At 44.5% G+C, this 20,760-nt stretch overlaps 1 protein-coding gene across 1 annotated transcript in view; it reads right to left on the bottom strand.

Moving 5' to 3' along the window:
• The window catches only part of PSMB7 (proteasome 20S subunit beta 7), a 62,120-nt gene extending 44,451 nt beyond the window's left edge, over positions 1-17,669 (bottom strand). Inside the window, exons 1-5 of the mRNA XM_080709550.1 lie at positions 17,582-17,669; positions 17,096-17,189; positions 15,634-15,731; positions 13,481-13,621; positions 7,219-7,334 (exon numbers count right to left, since the gene is read on the bottom strand). Of these exons, the coding sequence (XP_080565676.1) occupies positions 7,219-7,334; positions 13,481-13,621; positions 15,634-15,731; positions 17,096-17,189; positions 17,582-17,643 (511 nt within the window). The 5' untranslated portion in view covers positions 17,644-17,669. The remainder of the gene's footprint in view (positions 1-7,218; positions 7,335-13,480; positions 13,622-15,633; positions 15,732-17,095; positions 17,190-17,581) is intronic.
• Between the last annotated feature and the right edge of the window lie 3,091 nt (positions 17,670-20,760).

The raw sequence follows: 20,760 nt of genomic DNA, 5'->3' as shown, positions 1-20,760 counted from the left end.
AAGAGCATTTCACTGAGGGGCCGCTGCTTTATCTGTTGTTTGGGGCTACGTTTGTTGCTCACTCAAAATAAGTAATAAATTGAAACAAAATCTATCCATCTTTGGCAATTCTGGAGTTTTCTAAGACCAGCTCCCCTCAAAAGCAAAGGAGGGAGAAAAAAAGGGAAAAGAGGAAGAAAAAGAGAAAAGACAAAACAACAAAAATCGAAGTCAGATTAGGAAGCCAGCCAGCTGCACAGCTACGGTCACAGGGAACGATGGCTAAAAGAAACCAAGAGCCACGAGACAAAGCCCAAGGCAGCATAGAACGGTGTTTACATTCTCAGTAGAGAGGTCTTCCTCACAGTGGATGTGGTCAGAAAGAAAAGATAAAAATGATGCTGTCTTAGGGTCACAGAATTGTGGGTAATTCTTAAAACTGCTATTACAGTAAATACTGTTCTTAACATGCGCAAATAGAAAATCTACACACAGAGCAATAGGAAATATGAAAAAACAAATGCCCTCTGGGGATTTGGATACATGTTTTTAAGATTCCGAAGCAAGGCTTAATACTTCTTAAAATCTCATCTATGAGATGGTAAAAACCACAGCGGCCATGCTGTACTAGGGCTTGCCTGGGGTGGAGACAAGGTTCAAATCCCAGCTGTGCCACTTAGAGACTCATGATATTAGCTAAACTTCTCTAAGCTCATGTTTCTAATCAATAAAATAGCAATAACAGAATCCCTTCTGTGGAAAATTAACTGAAAATAATGTGACAGCACCCAACAGACTCTTTGGCACCGAGATGCTGCATAAACATGCTTTAAATTTAAAAAATACCAAGCTTCAGCAACAACCAAAAGAGGACCTGTCAAACAAGGCTTTGTGCTAATCTCTTACAGCTAATCTGGGGCCACATGAAAGAAATAGAATCTAAACCCACTCCAGGGGCACTGTGAACTCTCAGCACCCGAACGATGAACAGAAAAGGTGCCTAGCGCTAAGTTTCAGACATTCCTTGGCTCAAACAAGTCAGAGGATTAGAAAATTATTTCACCATCAAATGTCCACGGGTTGCTGGACAGACTCCGGCAGCTCTGGGAGGAAGAGAGACTCCACTCTAGGAGATGGTCAGGTGCTGACAGGGCAGGAAGGACCTGGGGAAAGGAGGCTTTGGCTAGGGCTGGAATCCAGACTGGCTACACCACCTGCACAGCCAGGAGGTAACAGCTTCAGGCTAGACTTTGGAGGACACCCTGGTGCCAAAGGTGTCTGATAGGCAGCAAGGCGGCAGTGGGTGTCAAAGTCTCCTGGGGGAGACCTAGGGGCTGTTGCCACAGGGCTGAGGGTGCAAGTGCAGGTGCAGAGGAGGGGAAGTTGTTTAGGGAACTGGAAAGGGAGGTGGCCCTGGTAAAGGAGTCACTACACACCGCGGCCAAGAGCCAGCACTGCCAAGACAGCAGAGAATGGAGCTAGACCAGGAACAGGCCTAGCTGGTTTGTTTCTAAGCGCTCTGGGTAAGGACAGGGGCCATCCCTCCTGCCTCCACAGACAAGTCTAAACCTTAGCCATCTCTGGCCAGGATGTACTCTCCCTCCCTCCCTGCCCCCAGCCTCCCTCGTACCAACGCTCCTAGGCTGCGCGCTGCTCTCCCTAACAAGCAAATCGAATCCTATGGTTGCCTGGCTCACAAACACTACTGGGAACCTCCAGGACAAAGTCCAAGCAGCTCTGCCTGCAGCTTCTGGACCCAGAAAGCCTTGCTTCCCAGCCTCACCAGATCTGTTGGTCGCCACACCTCACCATCCTTGCTCCTGCTGCGCCCTCCATGGACCCTTCCCCAACCCAGCTGCTGCTCTGCCTCCTGGGAGCCTCCAGCAAACCCTGGCCTTCCTGTCCTTGACCACACAGACCACTGGGGGCTCAGGAGTCCTCTCGGCAAAGGGCAGGCAGCTATTCCTACTCATCAGTCAGGTCGCAGCTTCAAGGTTACTTTTAGCTGTTTTTTCATTTATCAGACACAAAAATACCCAGTGTTAGTAAGGTGGCACGAGAAAGGCACTCCGTGTTCTCTTGGTGGGAGAGGAAACTGGTGCCATCTTTTTGGAGGGCAACTTGGCAATAGCTCTGGAAAGGTAAAATGCACTGTGGACTTGCCATCTGTCACTTTTGGGGGCTGCCCAGCAGCTGTACCTCCTTCCAGTGTCTGAGGAGCTCCAACCTGCCCTGAGTGGGAGGCTGAGCTTCACCAATCAGAAGTGCCAGCCTCCTGTGAGGAGCTCTGGGGTGAGAGCACAGAGGCATCCTGGGCCGGCACCCGCCACACCTGCCATGTGCGCCGAGGCTCCTGTGCCGCCTGCCTGGCGCACTCCCCATGCGGAGGCATGACTGACAGCGCGCTTGGCGCTGCACGCAGCTTTCGCCACCCAGCTTTGTTGTGAACCACATGCTATTATTTTTTTTAATCTCTCTTCTTCCTAAGCCACCCAGTGATTCTACTGCTTATAACAGAATTCTGACCGAGACACCAACACATCCTAGTCCAGAAATTTCACTACTAAAGATTTATTTAAATTAAGTATGTATTTATACAAATAGATGACGGTGCATTTACTGCCAAGTTCTGAAAAACAAAATACCCACCACTAGGGGAACAGGCCAGTAAATAACAGCGCAGCCAGATGAGCACTTCTCTGTCCTGTACTACAGGCCAGACGCGTACCTTTCACAGGCTGGTGCAAAACCTCCTCAAAGAAAATTAGGAGTTAGGGAGGAACACTATGTATATCACATGCCCAGGGCTTTAAAAAGGACAAATGGTATTTAAGAAGGTAAATTCCCCCCCCCCCCCAGTACTGGGGATGGAACCCAGGGGCATTCTACTTCCAAGCAACACCTCCAGCCCTAATTTTTATTCTTTGTTTTGAAACAGGGTCTCACTGAGTTGCAGAGAGCCTCACTAAGTAGCTGAGGTTGGCTTCGAACTGCAATCCTCCTGTCTCAGTCTCCCAAATATTGGGATTACAAGTGTGCACCACCACACCAGGCTAAGCAGATAAATCTTAAAGAAAAATATGTGAAGATGTGTCATAAAATATTTTCTGGGAGAGCCAGGCGTGGTGGCGCACACTTATAATCCCCGCGCTTGGGAGGCTGAGACAGGAGGATCGCACAGGTTCGAAGCCAGCCTCAGCTACTTAGTGAGGCTCTCAGCAACTTAGTGACACCCTGTTTCCAAATAAAACAGAAAATAGGTCTGGGAGCATAGCCCGGAGGGAGAAAAGCCCCTGGGTTCCACCCCCAGTACTACAAAAAAAAATTTTCTAGGAAAAACCACAAATGACCCCTAACATTGGTGACTTAGGAGGAGGAGTAAGAAACGAACTTATTTTTCATATAGTCATTTGTTCCTCTTAAGTGTTTTGTCATGTTCATAAGCAACTTTCTTTAGAAAATGTAATGTCACTTTCTCAGGAAGGACTTCCCAAACGCCCACCATCCACAATGCTTTCCTAGTTTTCTTTCTCATTGCTGTTCTTCCCCTCTCAGATACCAACCACAGTGCATTCTTTCGGATTACATGTATTAATCTCTGTTTAACACCTATCTGCCCTCAAACCTACAGGCTAACAGGGCAAGGAATCTTTTTTTTTTTTTTTTTTTTTTTGGTGGTGGTACCGGAGATTAAACCTAGGGGCATTCTACCTCTAGGCTAAACCCCAGCCTTATTTTTTATTTTGAAATAGGATATAAGTTGCTGAGGGCCTTGCAAAGTTGATGAGGATGGCCACAAGCCTGCAATCCTCCTAGCTCAGCCTCCCAAGTACTAGGATGCGCCACCACACTTGGCTTCACTCTCTGTTTCAGACTCAGCTTAAGTGAAATGAAGGTCTTCCTGAGTTCCCCCAGCTTAGGTGATCCTTTCTTAGCCAGGTGCAGAGGCACACACCTATAATCCAGTACTGGGAGCTGAGACAGTAAGATCGCAGGTTCGAGACCAACCTCAGCAATTTATCGAGACCCTCAGAGCAACTTAGCTAAACTCTGTCTCACAATAAAAAATAAAAAAGACTTGGGTGGGACTCAGAGAGAGGACACCCCCGAGTTCAATCCACGGTACCAAAAACACAGAACAAGCCAGGCCTGGTGGGGCACACTTGTAATCCCAGCATTCAGGAGGCAGAGACTGGAGGATCACAGTGCATGGACAGCCTCAGCTACTTAGTGAGGCCCTTTGCAACTCAGTGAGACCCTCAAAATAAAGACTAAAAAATAGGGCTGGGGGTGTAGTTCGGAGGTATAATGCCCCTGGGGTTCTATCTCCGGTACCGCAAAAAAAAAAAAAAAAAAAAAAAAAAAAACCAGAAGTGACCCTTTCTCTCAGGGCCCCACTGGCCTCTGTACCTCCTGTCCTACTTGGCAACTACATTTTTCTGCAGTTACACTATGATTATGTCGAGGGCAAAGACCCCAGCATTCATCTCTGCACTGCCTGCTTCAGTGCGTTTACACTGATAATAGAGTGAACAGATAGACACAAAATCTCACAGTAACAATTTACTCTTGTAAATTGATGTTATTGATGTTTTGTTCTTCTTAATCTGGTCTTTTAGGATAGCAAAAGCAAACTGTATGGAGTGGAAGTGTTTCTAAACAGAGGACTTCCATAAACTCAGAACTCGGGCCCTTCGCCCTGGACCTAGGCTAGACTTGGAGAGGCACGACTGCTGCAGACAGGACAGCACAGCGGGATGCGGAGGAGACGCCGCAGACTCGGATTTGCCAGGCTACTCACTTTAAACAACTTTCCCTAACTTCATCTTTTTTTTCCCCTTTGGGTTCTGGGGATTGAACCCACAGTTTCATGCATGTAAGACAAGCACCCTTACCAATGACCTACATCCCAAACCCTCCAAATTCAGCTCTATGCTCAAAAAACAAATTACTACAGTTGGAAAGCAAAAGAAACTAATTCAATTTTCCCACTTTAAAAATAAAACTTTGGCCGGGCATGATGGCACATGCCTCCAATCCCAGCAATTTGGGAGGCTGAGACAGGAGGATCACTGTTCACGGACAACCTCAGCTACTTTGTAATGCCCTTTGCAACTCAGTGAGACCCTGTTTCAAGAATAAAGAATTAAAATATAGGGCTGGGGGTGTAGCTGAGAGGTAAAATGCCCCAAGGTTCCAACCCTGTACATTGAAAAAAAGAAATTTTGTATCAATGTTAAATTTCCTGAAACTGATTATTTTATCAAGGTGATGGAAGAATGGTGGGGGGCTACAGCATCTGCCATTTACTCTCAAATGGCTCCAGGCAAACAAAATGAAAATAATGGCCCGGCGTGGTGACACACGCTTGTAATCCCAGCGCTTGGGAGGCTGAGACAGGAAGATCGCACAGGTTTAAAGCCAGCCTCAGCTACTTAATGATGCTCTCAGCAACTTAGTGAGATGAGACCCTGTTTCCAAATAAAGTATAAAAAATAGATCTGTGAGTATAGCCTGGAGGTAGAAAAGCCCCTGGGTTCCACCCCCAGTAGCACAAGAAAAAAAAAAAGAAAATAATATGTATCTGAGACAGAGTGAATGTGGCAAAATGTTAAGAAGTGATGAATCTGGGTAAACAGTAAACGTTCACTGTTCACTATTTCTCTAAGTCTGAAATTTTTCAAATAAAAAAGTAATAAAGCAACTTAATAGAAAAGGTAAACCTTTACCACCACTTAAAGTATTAGATAGGGAGAAATACTTTAATGGAAATAAAAGGCACATTTGAATGAAGCAATTCAGAGCAATTCTAAAATTGCTGCATCTTCATTTAAAAATAATTACAAAGTTCTATCCAGATGGTATCTGGGGGTAAATCATTCTCCCCAACAAACAGGGAACATCTGTTACAGAACCCTTCTAAGAGGCTAAATAACACAACAGAATAACAAAGTCTCAAATTGGCTATTTCCAACAATTCAGGCTTGTAGTCTTCCCAGCTCCAGAGTCAAGATACCAAGACAGAAAACAAGCATTAAACAACAGCTGGAAAAACATCAGCTATGTTTGACTGTTCAAAAATTTCTGTACCTGTACAATTTGACTCAGAAATGTAACATAAATATTAAAATCTGAAATTCTACATTCTTTTAAGTATCATTTTATCATTTCTTTTTTAAATTGGGGATCACTTAAAAAAATTCTCTCATTTAGCAGACAGCGCTGAAGCACAAATGCAAAAGGCTGATCTGGGCCAGGCGTGGTGGCGCACGCTTATAATCCCCACGCCTGGGAGGCTGAGACAGGAGGATCGCACAGGTTCGAAGCCAGCCTCAGCTACTGAGTGAGGCTCTCAGCAACTTAGTGAGACCCTGCTTCCAAATAAAATATAAAATAGGTCTGGGAGTATAGCCCGGAGGTAGAAAGCTCCTGGGTTCCACCCCCAGCACCACCAAAAAAAAAAAGGCTGATCTGGAAAGGCGTACTACTGCTCACAGGTCAGGCACGGGGCAGAAGCCTGCACACTGCGCTCAGGTGTCAACAGCACTTCACAGGTGAGAGAACTGAGGTTCAGGGAGGAAGCAAACACCCATGCTTCCTCAGAGTGGTAAAGGAGGGACCCCAGTCACTCCAACTTGAGAAAAAACGTCTCTGTATGTACCAGGCATCTTCAGGTGAGGCCACCACTATCTTCCCACCTGCCTTTAGGGCTCCCCCATTCAAATCCCACCTTACCGTGAATCCTACCCAGGCCTCCTATTTAACTCAGCAACCTGCCTGCCACCCCTTCCCCTGCCCACCACGCCCAAGTCCTCACCCTGTACAGATCTTTTTACCCTTTTATTTTCAGATCTTTGTAAATTCACATAGAGATATTAGAAATAATACAGAACATCCCCATATACCCTTGACTTGGTTCCCCGAAAAGGTAATATATAACTTCTGTATAATATCACCTGCCATTACTTTTATTTCTACTACTTATTACTTTCAAACATATTATATCTCTTATATATTTATTGACTGTTTACTCTCTTTAAAAAAGCTCCTCACAGGCAGGAAACTTTTTATCTACATTTTGTTCACTGCTATATCCCAAGTATAAACTAGAGCAGGCACTCAAGGAACACTCACTGAATGAATCAAAGCACTGAACTGCACTGTGTCCTTTAACAGGAAGCAGACCAACCCTTCCAGAGACCAGCCGGGTAAGTAAGGGAAATGAAACATTACACTCACCCATGGTGACATAAGGCAACTTATCAGTTGATCCATGAGGATAGATGCTGTAGAGATGCGGTCCAGTAACATCTACTCCCCCTAAAACTAGGGCTGCACCAATGTAACCTTGATACCTGGTGATCAGAATAAGCAAATGAGAAAAAATGGGTCTATAGAGCATCACTGTAACTTAACAGCTATATAAAGAGACAACAAAAGCTTTTATTTTTCTTTCTTTTTTGTGGTACTGAGAATTTAACTCAGAGGTAGTCTACCTCCAAGCTACGCCCCCAGCCCGATTTTATCTTTTATTTGTAAAGAGGCTGGCCTTGAGAACCTGCGATCTTCCTGTCTCAATCTTCCTGTCTCAGCCTCCCAAGTACTGGGATTACAAGCATATGTCACCAAGCCTACCTTCAAAAAGCTTTTCTTATACTCTTCCATTTATTTATTTATTTATTTATTTATTTATTTATTTATTTATTTATTTGTGGTACTGGGGTTCCTGGAAACCCTTCTACCTCCAGGCTACACTCCCAGACCTATCTATTTTTTATATATTTTTATTTGGAAATATAGTCTCTTAAGCCAGCGAGACTGGCTTAGAACCTGTGCAATCCTCCTGTCTCTGCCTCCCAAGTGCGGGGATTACAATCATGTGACTCCACGCCCGGCTATACTCTTCCATTAGAATTATGGCTTTGACGCCAGGCGTGGTGGCGCACGCTTGTAATCCCCGCGGTTGGGAGGCAGAGACAGGAGGATCGCGCTGGCTTAGGAGACCCTGTTTCCAAATAAAAATGTTAAAATAGGTCTGGGAGTGTAGCCCGGAGGTAGAAGGGCTTCCAGGAACCCCAGTACCACCAAAAAAAAAAAAAAAAAAATTATGGCTTTGATAGGGACAAAATGGAGAAGGGAACAAACATTAGGTAGACATCTAGGAGCAGCCACCATGAAGAACTCATCATGGCGAGGTCTCCACTTACCTCACTTCAGCTCAGCCTTCTGGCCTCCTTAAACGAGGGCACTAGCATTTCTACTTTAAAAACAACTGGACCAGCCTAGAGACATTAAATGCTTGCTTGGTGTCTTGATGGCCAAGCTGGCTTTCTCCAAAGATTATCAGCAACAATGCCCTCTCACCCTTTGATCAGGAGATAATCCGCCTTCCCAGTAAACACGAGGAGCTAAGCTCAAGCTGCGCGGCTGTTCTAATAACCAACCTCCTCACAGCCTCCACAGGAAAATGGCTCAGGTCAAACACCTTTTCCTTTGAATAAATCCAAAATTGTAATCATAGAGATACACTCATACTGAGTAAAAAGGAAAAGTAGCTCATCATTCAGAGACATGAATAATAACTCCATGACAGCTTATAAAACTGCCAGTACCCACAGGATGAGCTCGACCTCCTCAGAACACTGACAGGAAGACATCTGCCACACCACATCCGTGTAACTGAGCACATATCTGTTCCTCTGGACTCTTTACCTGCTTGGTTTGCCATTTCTATAGATTCATTCCCCTAAATTTATTTCAATTTTTTTGTCATTACAATTGCTTATGGCAGATAAGCATGAAGACTTTAAGTGAGCCTTTAGATCTTTTTTTTTTTTTTCCGTACTGGAGATTGAACCCAGAGGCATTCTACCCCCAAGTTATACTCCCAGCTTGAACATCAATGACTGCACAAGGACATTTACCACAGCACTGTTTATGATGGTAAAACACTGGACGCATCAAAGGGAGAAATGGCTAAATGATTCAGTTATGCAGCAGAATACTCCACAGTCCTTAAAACCATGCTACCATGCTACATTTTCTGGTGCACTACTAATGGTAGTACAACTTGGTACAACCTGTCTCATATAGACAGTTCTGGACTAGGTATCAAAATGTTCAGTGTGTCTAAACTTTGTTTTTACCCACAAATTTATTCTACACTATAGCCTAGGGGATTAATTGCACAAAAACCCAAAGAGTCTATGTTCCAAAGAATTCATAAAATCCCTTAAATATCTCAAAATGAAGCAAAAATTTTTTTTTTTTTTTTTTTTTTTTTTTGCAGTACTGAAGATGAAACCCAAGGGCATCCTACCTCCGAGTTACACCCCCAGCCCTATTTTTTTATTCTTTATTTTGAAAGAGTCTCATTGAGTTGCAAAGGACCTCACTAGGTAGCCAGGGCTGGCTGTAAAACGTAATCCTCCTGTCTCAGCCTTCTGAATGCCAGGATTACAAGCATGCGCCATCATGCCTGACAGGCAATATTTTTAATACTTAAAATGATTAATTTATAGCATATCCACAAATAAAACACTGTGATAACACCAAAAATTATAGTATCAATGGTTGTCTTCAACATTCACAGGTCACAGAGCCCTTTGAAAAACGGTTTAAACTCTGGACCCCTTCCCTGAACAAGTATACACAGAAAAGTTTCTTCTCAGTCAAAGGTTCTAGGTCTCCAGAACTCCTCCACAGGCTCGAGGAGAGAGCTCCTGATTCTGAGCTGGCACAGTTATAAACAGCACACAACGGCACGCCGCTCTTGCTACTGCATAACTATAAGCGTACAGGTAGAGTAAGAACATCCTGAAGAAATACATCACCAAGATTCCTAGGACTTGTGCTAGGCATTGTCACAGCCTTGTATTGTTTTGTTGGTTTTTTTTTTTTTTTTTCAGTACTGGGGATGGAACACAGGGGCATTCTACCTCCTAGCTACACCCTCAGCCCTATTTTTTATTCCTTATTTGAAAACAGGGTCTCACCGAGTTGCAAAGGGCCTTAAGTAGCTGAGGCTGTCTGTGAACCGCTATCCTCCTATCTCAGCCTCCCAAATGCTGGGATTACAAGTGTGCGCCACCACGCCCCGCTCAGCCCTGCTTTTGTTTTTTTTTAATTCTTTGAGACACAGTCTCACTGAGTTGTAAAGGGCCTCATTAAGGAACTGGCGCTGTCTGTAAACTGTGATCCTCCTGTCTCAGCATCCCAAATGTTGGGATTACAAGTGTGGGCCACCACACCCAGCCAGCCTTGTTTTATTCCTCTTCTCCTTAAAAGTCAGAGACAAGTGAGTGCGGTGGCCCACACCTAAATCCCAGTACTTGGTAGGTGAAGACACAAGGATCACAGGCTTGAGGCCAACCTCAGCAACCTAGAGAAACCCTGTGTCAAAATAAAAAGCAGATCCAGGCATGGTGGTGCACACCTGTAATCCCAGTACCTGAGAGGCTGAGACAGGAAGATCATAGGTTTATGGCCAGCCTCAGCAACTTAGTGAGATTGTTTTAAAATTAAAAACAAAATAGGGCTAAGCCAGGCATGGTGGCGCACGCTTGTAATCTCAGCATTTGGGAGGCTGAGACCAGAGGATCACAGTTCGCGGACAGCCTCAGCTACTTAGTGAGGTCCTCTGCAACTCAGTGAGACCCGGTTTCAAAATAAAGAATAAAAAATAGGGTAGGGGGTGTAGCCTGGAGGTCAAATGCCCCTGGGTTCCATCCCTAGGCCCGCAAAAATAAATAAATAAATAAATAAAAATAAAATATAAATAAAAATAAAATAGGGCTGGGGGTGTAGCTTGGAGATAGAATGCCTCTAGGTTTAATCTCCAGTATCAAAACAAAAATAAAATAGGACCGGGGATGTAACTAAGAAGTAGAACACCCCTGAGTTCAATCCTCAGTACCACAAAAAATAAAAAGTCAGAACAGAAACTAGTATCTTCACTTTATTAAGAAATTGTGACTAAGAAAGGTGATGTGATGCACCAAAGTCACACAACTAGCAGTGCCACAGACAGTACGTGCACCACAAGGCTAAAGCCAAGGGCTTGTTCCTTATGCCACTGATTCACTTCAGGTAACTCACCAAAAAAGTCACAGGAGATAAAGAACTATACTATCCTGGTTTAAATTTTTAAATGTTCTTCTCAAAACTATTTGATAAAATTTAACTATTACAAAGTGTATTAAGCTAAAAAATAATACTGTAAATAGATATATAAAAATTCCTAAAACATTCTTAAAGAGGTTAACTGACATGTCTGATAAATTATTTTGCCAAATGCATTAAAGAACATCGCAAGGAATTTTTTAATACTATATAGTATTTGTGGCAATTATAAAAGTCTTAAATTTTGTTTCATATGTAATATACAACATTAGCCACCAGAGGGAGCCTTATATTTAAAATTAAAATCCATAGCTGGGCAGGGTGGCCCACACTTGTAATTCCAGTACTTGGGAGGCTGAGACAGGAGGATCTTGAGTTCCTTCCCAGCCAGCCTCAGCAAACTGTGAGGCCCGCCACAACTTAGCTGTTTCAAAAATAAAAAATATGGCTGGAGGAGGAGCTCAGAGGTAGAATGCCCCTGGGTTCAATCCCTAGTGCCTAAATAAATAAATAGTTTAAATCCATAAATGTCTCAGAATTAATTCCCAGTAGGTATGGTTTAAAAAGTTTTACTCAAGCCGGGCATGGTGCCACACGCTTGTAATCTCAGCATTTGGGAGGCTGAGACAGGAGGATCACAGTTCGCGGACAGCCTCAGCTACTTAGTGAGGCCCTTTGCAACTCAGTGAGACCCGGTTTCAAAATAAAGAATAAAAAATAGGGCAGGGAGTGTAGCTTGGAGGTCGAATGCCCCGGGGTTCCATCCCCAGACCCGCAAAAATTCAATAAAGTAAACAAATAAATAAAAAGTTTTACTCAGCCAGGCATGGTGGCCCATGGTTGTATTCCCAGCATTCAGGAGGCTGAGACAGGAGAATCACGGCTTGCAAAGAGCCTCAGCTACTTAGCAAGGCCCTCTGCAACTCAACTCTATGAGACCCTGTTTCAAAATAAAGAATAAAAAATAGGGCAGGGGGTGTAGCTCAGAGGCAGAATGCCTGAGTTCCATCCCTAGTACCACGCAAAAAAAAAAAAAAAAAAAGTTTTATGCAACAATATAGGTGGGAGAGTTACCTGTGGCAATAATTCTCCTGGACTGGGATGATGGTTGTATACATGAGAGGCTTAACACAGCCACAGCAAGAATTTGGGTAGAGAGGCTTTCTGCCCATATAAAGCCTGAGTCTAGATTTTTCTCATCTGTAAAGTGGGAACTATACTACAAGTCTTAGCTATACAACATGAAGTAACTATTAAGTTCGTAAATTAAAGAAAAGAAACAAAACTACTGCTATGAATGCCTGTGGGAGCCAGCAGAGGGTAAAATTCAGGTCAGACAAGCCACCACACTGCTTTAAGCATCCATTTATTCACTTATAAGCAGGAGCTGTAATGGCCTGTATCTCAGAGTTAAAGGGTAAGGTGAGACCATGTGTAAGGCACTTTAGCACAGAGCATCAAATAGCTAAGGCAGTTTGTGTCAGTATTATCATACCCACTCATAGACTATAAGGACCATTTTTTACTGCATTGCTATTTTGTCCCTAAAAGAGGGAGAAAAACAATCATTTGTATTTAAGTGTTGGAGAGGGGGGTGGAGGGGTCACAAAACAAACTCAAAGGTTCTCCCAGTCGGACGTGGTGGTGCACGCTTGGAATCCCCGCACTTGAGAGGCTGAGACAGGAGGATCGCACAGGTTCAAAGCCAGCCTCAGCTACTTTAAGTGATGCTCTCAGCAACTTAGCGAGACCCTGTTTCCAAATAAAATATAAAATAGGTCTGAGAGTATAGCCCAGAAGTAGAAAAGCCGCTGGGTTCCACCCCAGTACCACCAAAAAAAAAAAAGTTCTCCCAGCTCTTTCTTACTATGAACAAAATGTTTCTCTTATCCAGTAATAACCTTCTGCTTCAGGAAATTACTCAACTGGTCAATAAACAATTTACTCAAGGAAAAAAAAAAATCAGACCCTACAAATTCAAATACACTATTAAAACACCTTACAAAATTAAAGTGGCTTTTAAATAACTGATTTCTGGGATAGAACATGCTTGTGCATGCTTCTTCCCTAAGCTCCCAGGCTGGCCTTGGCTGAAAATCTGAGCTCTGTGAAAAAATGCTAGAAAAACCCCTGTTCTGGGGCAGGCTTGGCGGCACCCGCTTGAAATCCCAGTACTTGGGAAGCTGAGATAGGAGGGTCATGGTTGGAGGACAGCCTAAGCTACTTAGTGAGGCCCTCCACAACTCAGTGAGTCCCTGTTTCAAAATAAAGAATAAAAAATAGGACAGGGGTGGAACTCAGAGGTAGAATATCCCTGGGTGCCATCCCCAGTACCAAAACAACAACAACAACAAAAAAAATCCCTGTCCTGAAACCTTACCTGAAAAGCATCTGCTTCAGCATCCGATTGGCCGTCACAACTCTGGGAAGGCGACCAGTGGACAGGGAGTGGAGCTCCAAGTTGGAAGAAATGAGCTGGGTGGTCATATCCGTGTCTGCAGCTGTGCCAGCACCGCAGCAACTGCAAGATGGGGTGAGAAAGTCAGCTGACAGTTATCAAGGAGCTCAATTGGCAGCAGAGCTTCCTGGGTCACTTCCCTGAAATTAGGTATGCAGAAAGAGGTTTTGTTGTTGTTTTTTTTGTTGTTGTTGTTGTTTTTGGTGGTCGTACTGGGGTTCCTGGAAACCCTTCTACCTCCGAACTACACTCCCGGACCTATTTTATATTTTATTTGGAAACAGGGTCTCTTAAGCCAGCTGAGGCTGGCTTCGAACCTGCGCGATCCTCCTGTCTCAGCCTCCCAAGCGCGGGGATTACAAGCGTGTGCTACCATGCCTGGCTGCTTTTTTATTTTTTGCCATATCAGGGATTGAACCCAGGGGCATTCTACCTCTAAGTTATACTCCTAGCCCTAATTATTTTGAAACAGGGTCTAAATTACTGAGGCTGGTATAGAACCTGTGATTCACCTGTCTCAGCCTCCCAAATACTGGAATTACAGGCATGTGCCACCATGCCTGGCTCACAGAGAGGTTTTAAGTTTATCTGCACTATAACTGTTCAGCCTAACCAATCTTAAGTAAATATAAAATTGAGAAGCATCTAATTATATGCAAATATATTCTCTATGGCCCAATGGAACATTTCGAATCAGTTTCTTGTGTTCCTAACAGAATGCACGTTTCACTAATACTACAAATATATCCAATTGTACTAAAAAGTAAGATGAGGCTGGACGTGGATGGCGCACACTTATAATCCTAGTACTTGGGAGGCTGAGACAGAAGGATTACAGGTTCAAAGCCAGCCTCGACAACTTAGTGAGGCCTTCTGTAATTTAGTGAGACCCTGTTTCCAAATAAGAAATAAAGGGCTGGGTGTTTAGCTCAGAGGTAAAATGCCTCTGGGCTCAATCCCCAGTGCCACACACACAAAAAAAAAACTTCACAAAAAGCAAGGTGTGGAGCTAGGCGTGGTAGCGTACACTTGTAATCCCAGCATTCGGGAGGCTGAGACAGGAGGATAACAGTTCGCAGACAGCCTCGGGTACTTAGTGAGGCCCTTTGCAACTCAATGAGACCCTGTTTCAAAATAGAGAATAAAAAATAGGGCTGGGGGTGTAGCTCGGAGGTAGAATTCCCCTAGATTCCATCCCCAGTATCACCAAAAAAAAAAAAAAGCAAGGTGTGTATTTGCAACTCAACATCTACCAGATACCAGTCATTACATGAAACACTGAGAACAAAGAAGAGCTGATTTCAAAACTGACTGGAGGAGATACAAAGACACAAAAGTTATAATACACCATACCATACATATAGTAACAGATACAAAAGGATATGGGAACCTGGAGAGCAATTCCTTCTCATCTTAAGAAAGGTTTCCTAAGAGTTGGATTTGGGAGACTAAGAACACTCTACCAACCAGAAAAGAAGAAAGGGCATGTCTGAGCGGAGAGCCTGGTGTAAGCAAAGGCGAAAGAGCTTGGAGAGGAAGACGGGAACAGGCCCTGGGGAAACGAGGGGCAGTACGAGTACAACTGCAGAGGCTGAAAGGAAAGCGCTGTGTGAGTGGGCATGGCCTCCACTAACGAACAGAGCTTCGACGTTATCCTCAAGGTAATACAGAAATAGGAAGTGTCCATAAAAGTCTTTAAAAGGAAAGGGACAGAGTGCGATCTGTGCTCTACAAAGTCTGGCAGAGCAAAAAGTGAATAGGCTAGAGAAGGACCAGAAACAGAGAAGCCAATCAAATGACAACTGCAACTGTCCAGCTGAGGAAAAAAGAAACCAGACAAGTCTTGGCAGAAACGGAGAGGAGGCAGTGGATCCAAGAAGCGCGGAGAGGGCAGCACTGGCTTCCGTCATCTGAACTGAAGACTGAGCAGAGAAGACTTGAACGTGGCTTACGTGACAGATAGGTAGAAACACCATTTTAAAGACGTAAAATACAGGGTGAACAACAAGTTTCGGTGAGTCCATTTGAGCCCTGACAGGCTTGAAAATGTAAGAGCTATTCAAATTAATACTTACTAAATATTAGGAGATATGAAGTGAATTTTTGAACAGTTCTTGTCAGCAACAACCATCCCTTCAGTTGCTCTCGTATCTGCTCCAAGAACTATGCCATCCTATTAAAAACAATAATAAAAATGCTTCACACAATTGCACATATATAAGCCACAGTTCTCTATTACACCTTAGGGAAAACAATGTCAGCTATACCCTGCTCCCATAGTCCCATACCCCAGTCAAAACTCCACAAAAAAGCCTGCTCTTTACTTTCAGAATCAACAAAAAGGTTGTGTGTGTGTGTGTGTGTGTGTGTGTGTGTGTGTGTGTGGTACTGGAGATTGAACCCAGAAGCATTCTACCTCCAAGCTGCAACCCCAGCCAAATTTTATCTCTTATCTGGAAACAAGCTCTCACTAGGTTGCTGAGAACCTTGCTAAATTGCCGAAGCTGGTTTTGAACCTGCAATCCTCCTGTCTCAACCTCCCAAGTACTGGGATGACAAGCTTGTGCCATAACTCACAGCAATAAAAGGCTTCTTAGTCAACGCTACTGACTGAATCCTGAGTGGGTGATAAGACTCCCACTCCCACTTTCTACTGAGGCTCAGAGATTCAGTAAATTCCTTACAAATCACAGACCTACACTAGGGAAAATATAGGTTTCAGCCCAGAAATACTTCAGTTAAAATATCCACCTTTAGCCAGACTTGATGGTGCATGCTTGTACTTGAGTACTTGAGGGCTGAGGGTGTAACCTAATGGTAGAGGGCTCCTGGATTCCATCTCCAGTACAAAAATAAAAATAAAAGCCACCTCCGTCAAAAAAATTTTTTTAATGTGTCGGTCTAGCCGGGTGTGGTGATGATGCCTGGCTGTAATCCCAGTACTTGGGAGGCTGAGACAGGAGGAGCTTAGGTTCCAGGAGAGCCTCAGCAAGTAGTGAGACTCATCAAGTTAGTGAGATATTGTTACCAAATAAGAAAATTGGGCTGGGGGTGTAGCTCAAAGGAAGAATGCGTCTGGGTTCAATTCCCAGTACCACACCCACAAAAACAAGTGTTGGTCTGCATCTATAACATTAACCAGTATCTCTTTGACCCTTACAACAGTTCAAGGCAAGAATTTTCTCCATTTGAGATGGAAGAAATACAGCTATGAGAAAAGTGAGCTGCCTTAAGCTGGAAGCAGCATAAGCACATTAAGTGGTTAAGCAGAACTATCTGATCCCAAATTTTGTGCGTTCCCATTACAACATCCAGCTTCTTAAAATAACTTAAGAAAAAGCAAATTACTCTCCTGTCCAATTGCAACGTGAGGAAAGGCATAAACTGTTAGGGGCACAAAACCTCCTGACAGAAGTCTCTTCCAAAAGACCTTTTCTTGATGTACGCTCTATTTGCCCTTCCAGACCCGACTGAGCGGTAAGGAGGCCAAGTGGCCTGGCTCTCAGTCACTGCTGCTCTCAGCCTGTCCGGGCTTACCTTATAGACCACGCCAGCGATGGTAGTGCCAGTTTTCCGGGCTTTTGGAAGCTTGTACCCCTTCTTTGCAAAGTCGGCTTCCAAGAGGGCATTTCTGAAAGCAAGTGAGAAAATAAAGTGTTGATGGGCAGGACCACTTGCGCCGTACTAGCACAAAGGGCACCTACTAGGGAACTCAGAGAAGAACTCGGTTCGCGGAATCCTCCACCATCAATGCCATCGCCTGTTTTCAGCGCAGAGTCTCAAAAAGAGACCGCGACTCGCGTAAGGAGACGGACACGGATCGAGTCCCGGAGCGCTGAACCAGCGAGCCGCGGCAGCCCGGCCTCAGGAGAAACCCATGCTCCGGCCGATTCCCCTGAGTCACACGGGCCGCGGCCCCGTCCCCTCCCTCCGCTCGCACCCCCGGGACCAGGCGGCGGCCCAGCGCCGCCCAGGCCCCGCACTCCCACTCCCGCCCCGCCCCGGACCAGGGCAAGGCCGCACCTGCGACAGTTATCGAAGGAGAACCCTCCAACCGGTGGCTCATACACCGACACAGCCGCCATCTTCCCCAGAAAGTATTTCCGGGCCGAGGGCGGGGCGAGTAAAAAAGAGCCGAGCACTTCCGGCACCGCCGCCGACCTGGGCTGAAGGGGCGGAGCAACCTCCGGGAGGAGTGATTGATCATAGAGCTCGGATTCCTAGAGAGACCGGGAGATGTTTGTTATATATCGCCCCAAGTGGCAAGGAGGAGAAACTGACGCCCGGAACAGAAAAATAAACTGCCCCTCAGACCAAACACATTTCTTTATTTCTTTTTTCTGTTTTCTTTCTTGTGATACTGGGGATTAAATCCAGGAACATTCTACCTCTGAGCTACACCCCCAACCCCATTTTATTTTTTATTTCGAAAAGGTTTTTTTTTTTGGTAGTGGCACTAAGAGTGGAACCCAGAGGCTTGCTACTTCTGAGCTATACTCCCAGACCTATTTTATACTTTATTTGGAAACAGAATCTCACTAAGTTGCTGAGAGCCTCACTAAGTAGCTGAGGCTGGCTTCGAACCTGTGCGATCCTCCTGTCTCAGCCTCCCAAGCGCAGGGATTACAAGCGTGCGTCACCACGCCCGGCATTGAAAAGGGTTTATTCTTAATAAACAGGGTTTTTTTTATTTCAAAGCAGATCTCACTAAGTTGTTGAGGGTCTCGCTAAGTTGCTGAGGCTGGCCTCGAACCTGCTATCCTCCTGTCTCAGCGTCCCAAGTACTGAGATTAGAGGTATGCACCACCATGCCCAGATCTATTTCTACCATTAATTCAGTTCTCTGAATCGGTTCCCTCCACCGTCTAATAGAACAAACATCGTCCTCTAAAGGCCATTGAGCACATGAAAAGATGCAAATAAAAACCACGGTGAGATAAGGCTTTGCAAGCACTAGGAGTTATAGGAGGGCTATAATCAGAAAGACAGAACGTCACAAGGGTTGGAGGGAATGTAGAGAAATTGGAACTCTTACATGCTGCTGATGGGAATGTAAAATGAGACTGGTCCTCCAGAAAACAATTTGATAGTTGCCCCCAAATGTAATACCTTCTTAGATATATGCCTAAAAGAACTGAAAACATATGCTCACAACAACTTGCAAGTGAATTGCACAGCAATATTATTCATAATGGCCAAAGAGTGGAAACAATCCAAATGTCCATCAACTGAAGGACAGATAAACAAAATGTGCAAACATAAAAAGAAATAAACAAGGCTGGGCGTGGTGGCCACGCTTGTAATCCCCGTGCTTGGGAGGCTGAGACAGGAGGATCGCATGGGTTCGAAGCCAGCCTCAGCTACTTAGAGAGGTCTCAGCAACTTAGTGAGACCCTGTTTCCAAATAAAATATAAAAAAGGTCTGGGAGTATAGCCCGGAGGTAGAAAGCCCCTGGGTTCCACCCCCAGTATCACCAAAAAATTAAAAAATAAAAAGAAATAAGCAACCAGGTATGGTGACACACACCTGTAATCCCAGTATTTGGGAGGCTGACATATGAGGATTGCATGAGGTTTGAGGCCAGCCTCATCAACTTAGAGCCCCAGCAACTTAATGAGACCCTGTTTCAAAATAATAATAATAAAAAAAGGCTGGGCATGGTAGCATATCCCCATAACCCTAGTACTTGGGAGGCCGAGACAGGAGAATCAGAATCACAGGCTCAGGACCTGTGGTTCAACTTAGTGAGGCTGTTAGCAACTTAGCAAGACCCTGTTTCAAAATTTTTAATTTAATTTATTTATTTGTGGCACTGGGGATTGAACCCAGGGGCATTCCACCCCTATTTTTTATTCCTTATTTTGAAACAGAGTCTCACTAAGTGGTGGAGGGCCTCACTAAGTAGCTGAGGCTAGCCACAAACCTGGGATCCTCCTGTCTCAGCCTCCCAAGTACTGAGATTACAAGCGTGCACCACCATGCCTGGCAAATTAAAAAAAAATAAAAAATAGGACTTGGGTTAGCTCAGAGGTGAAATGTCCCTGAGTTGAGTTCAATCCCAAGCACTACAATAAATAAATAAATAAATAAATAAATAAATAAATAAATAGCTGGGGATGTAGCTCAGAGGTAGAATCCCCAGTAACCCCCAAAATTAAAATGGTGAGTTTTTTTGTATAAACTTTATCTCCGTCTTCAAAAGGGTGTTGTAAGTATTTAACATTGTACATGGATGCATCATAGTGGCTCATGGCAGCTTGTCATAAGCAGCCATCACTGTTAATACATCTGTTGCTCTAGGAGATGGCTCTGAAACTCAACCCACTTTCACCCATGGACTGGAAGGCTCATTGAGGTGAAGTAACTTGCTGGAATTTGCATAACAAGTAAATGTCAGCCTCCCTGACGGCGGGATGAAGGTCTCCACTCAGCAGACAGTCACTGAGCACCTGCCATGGGTCATTCATTCATTCATTCATTCCAGGAACAAATGCATGACCAAGTGGCACCCTAAACGCTCAGAATCAGCATCTGTCACAACAATGTATTCCAGAAATACTTGCCAAGGTCGGATTCCCTTTTATCGTATCTCTGGGTCTTTTGTATGAAATAAGAAAAATAACTTCATGTGAGATTTCGGCCCCAAGAATGTGACCTTATTTGGAAATAGGGTCTTTCTGGAGATAAAGTTAAAACGGGGTTGTTAGAGTGGGTCCTACTCCGCCCTGACTCAAATCCTATGAAAAGAAGTGTGTAGACAGACGTGCACACATGAAGGATGCCACGCGAAGATAAGGGCAGAGGGTGACTGCGGAGTGACTGTTTAGTGGGTATACAGTTTTAGGGCGTGAAGAGATGATTAAAATGTTTTGAAATTAGTGGTAATGGTCGCACAACATTATGAATGTGTCAAAAAAAAAACTCCGAACCTCATCCCTTAAAGGAGTTAACATGAGCCGGGCGTGGTGGTGCACGTCAGTAATCCTAGTACAGACGCTGGGACAAGAGTCAGAGGTCCCATGCCTCTCAAGCCAAGCACACCCAAGGTTACCATCCACCCGAAAGCCAGGCGCGAGGCTTGCACCAGATTCTCTTCAGCCTCAGAAGGAAGTGGCTGGGCTGGCAGCTTCATCTTCTGGTCTCCTGAACTGTGAGGCACTGCATTTCTGACAAGCCACGCAGTTGGGGGTCCTTGGTTAGG

The sequence above is a fragment of the Muscardinus avellanarius genome (assembly GCF_963383645.1).
Source record: "Muscardinus avellanarius genome assembly, chromosome: 13".
NCBI lineage: Eukaryota > Metazoa > Chordata > Mammalia > Rodentia > Gliridae > Muscardinus > Muscardinus avellanarius.
The sequence above is the reverse complement of the archived record's forward strand: the minus strand, read 5'-3'. Positions and strand labels throughout refer to the sequence as shown.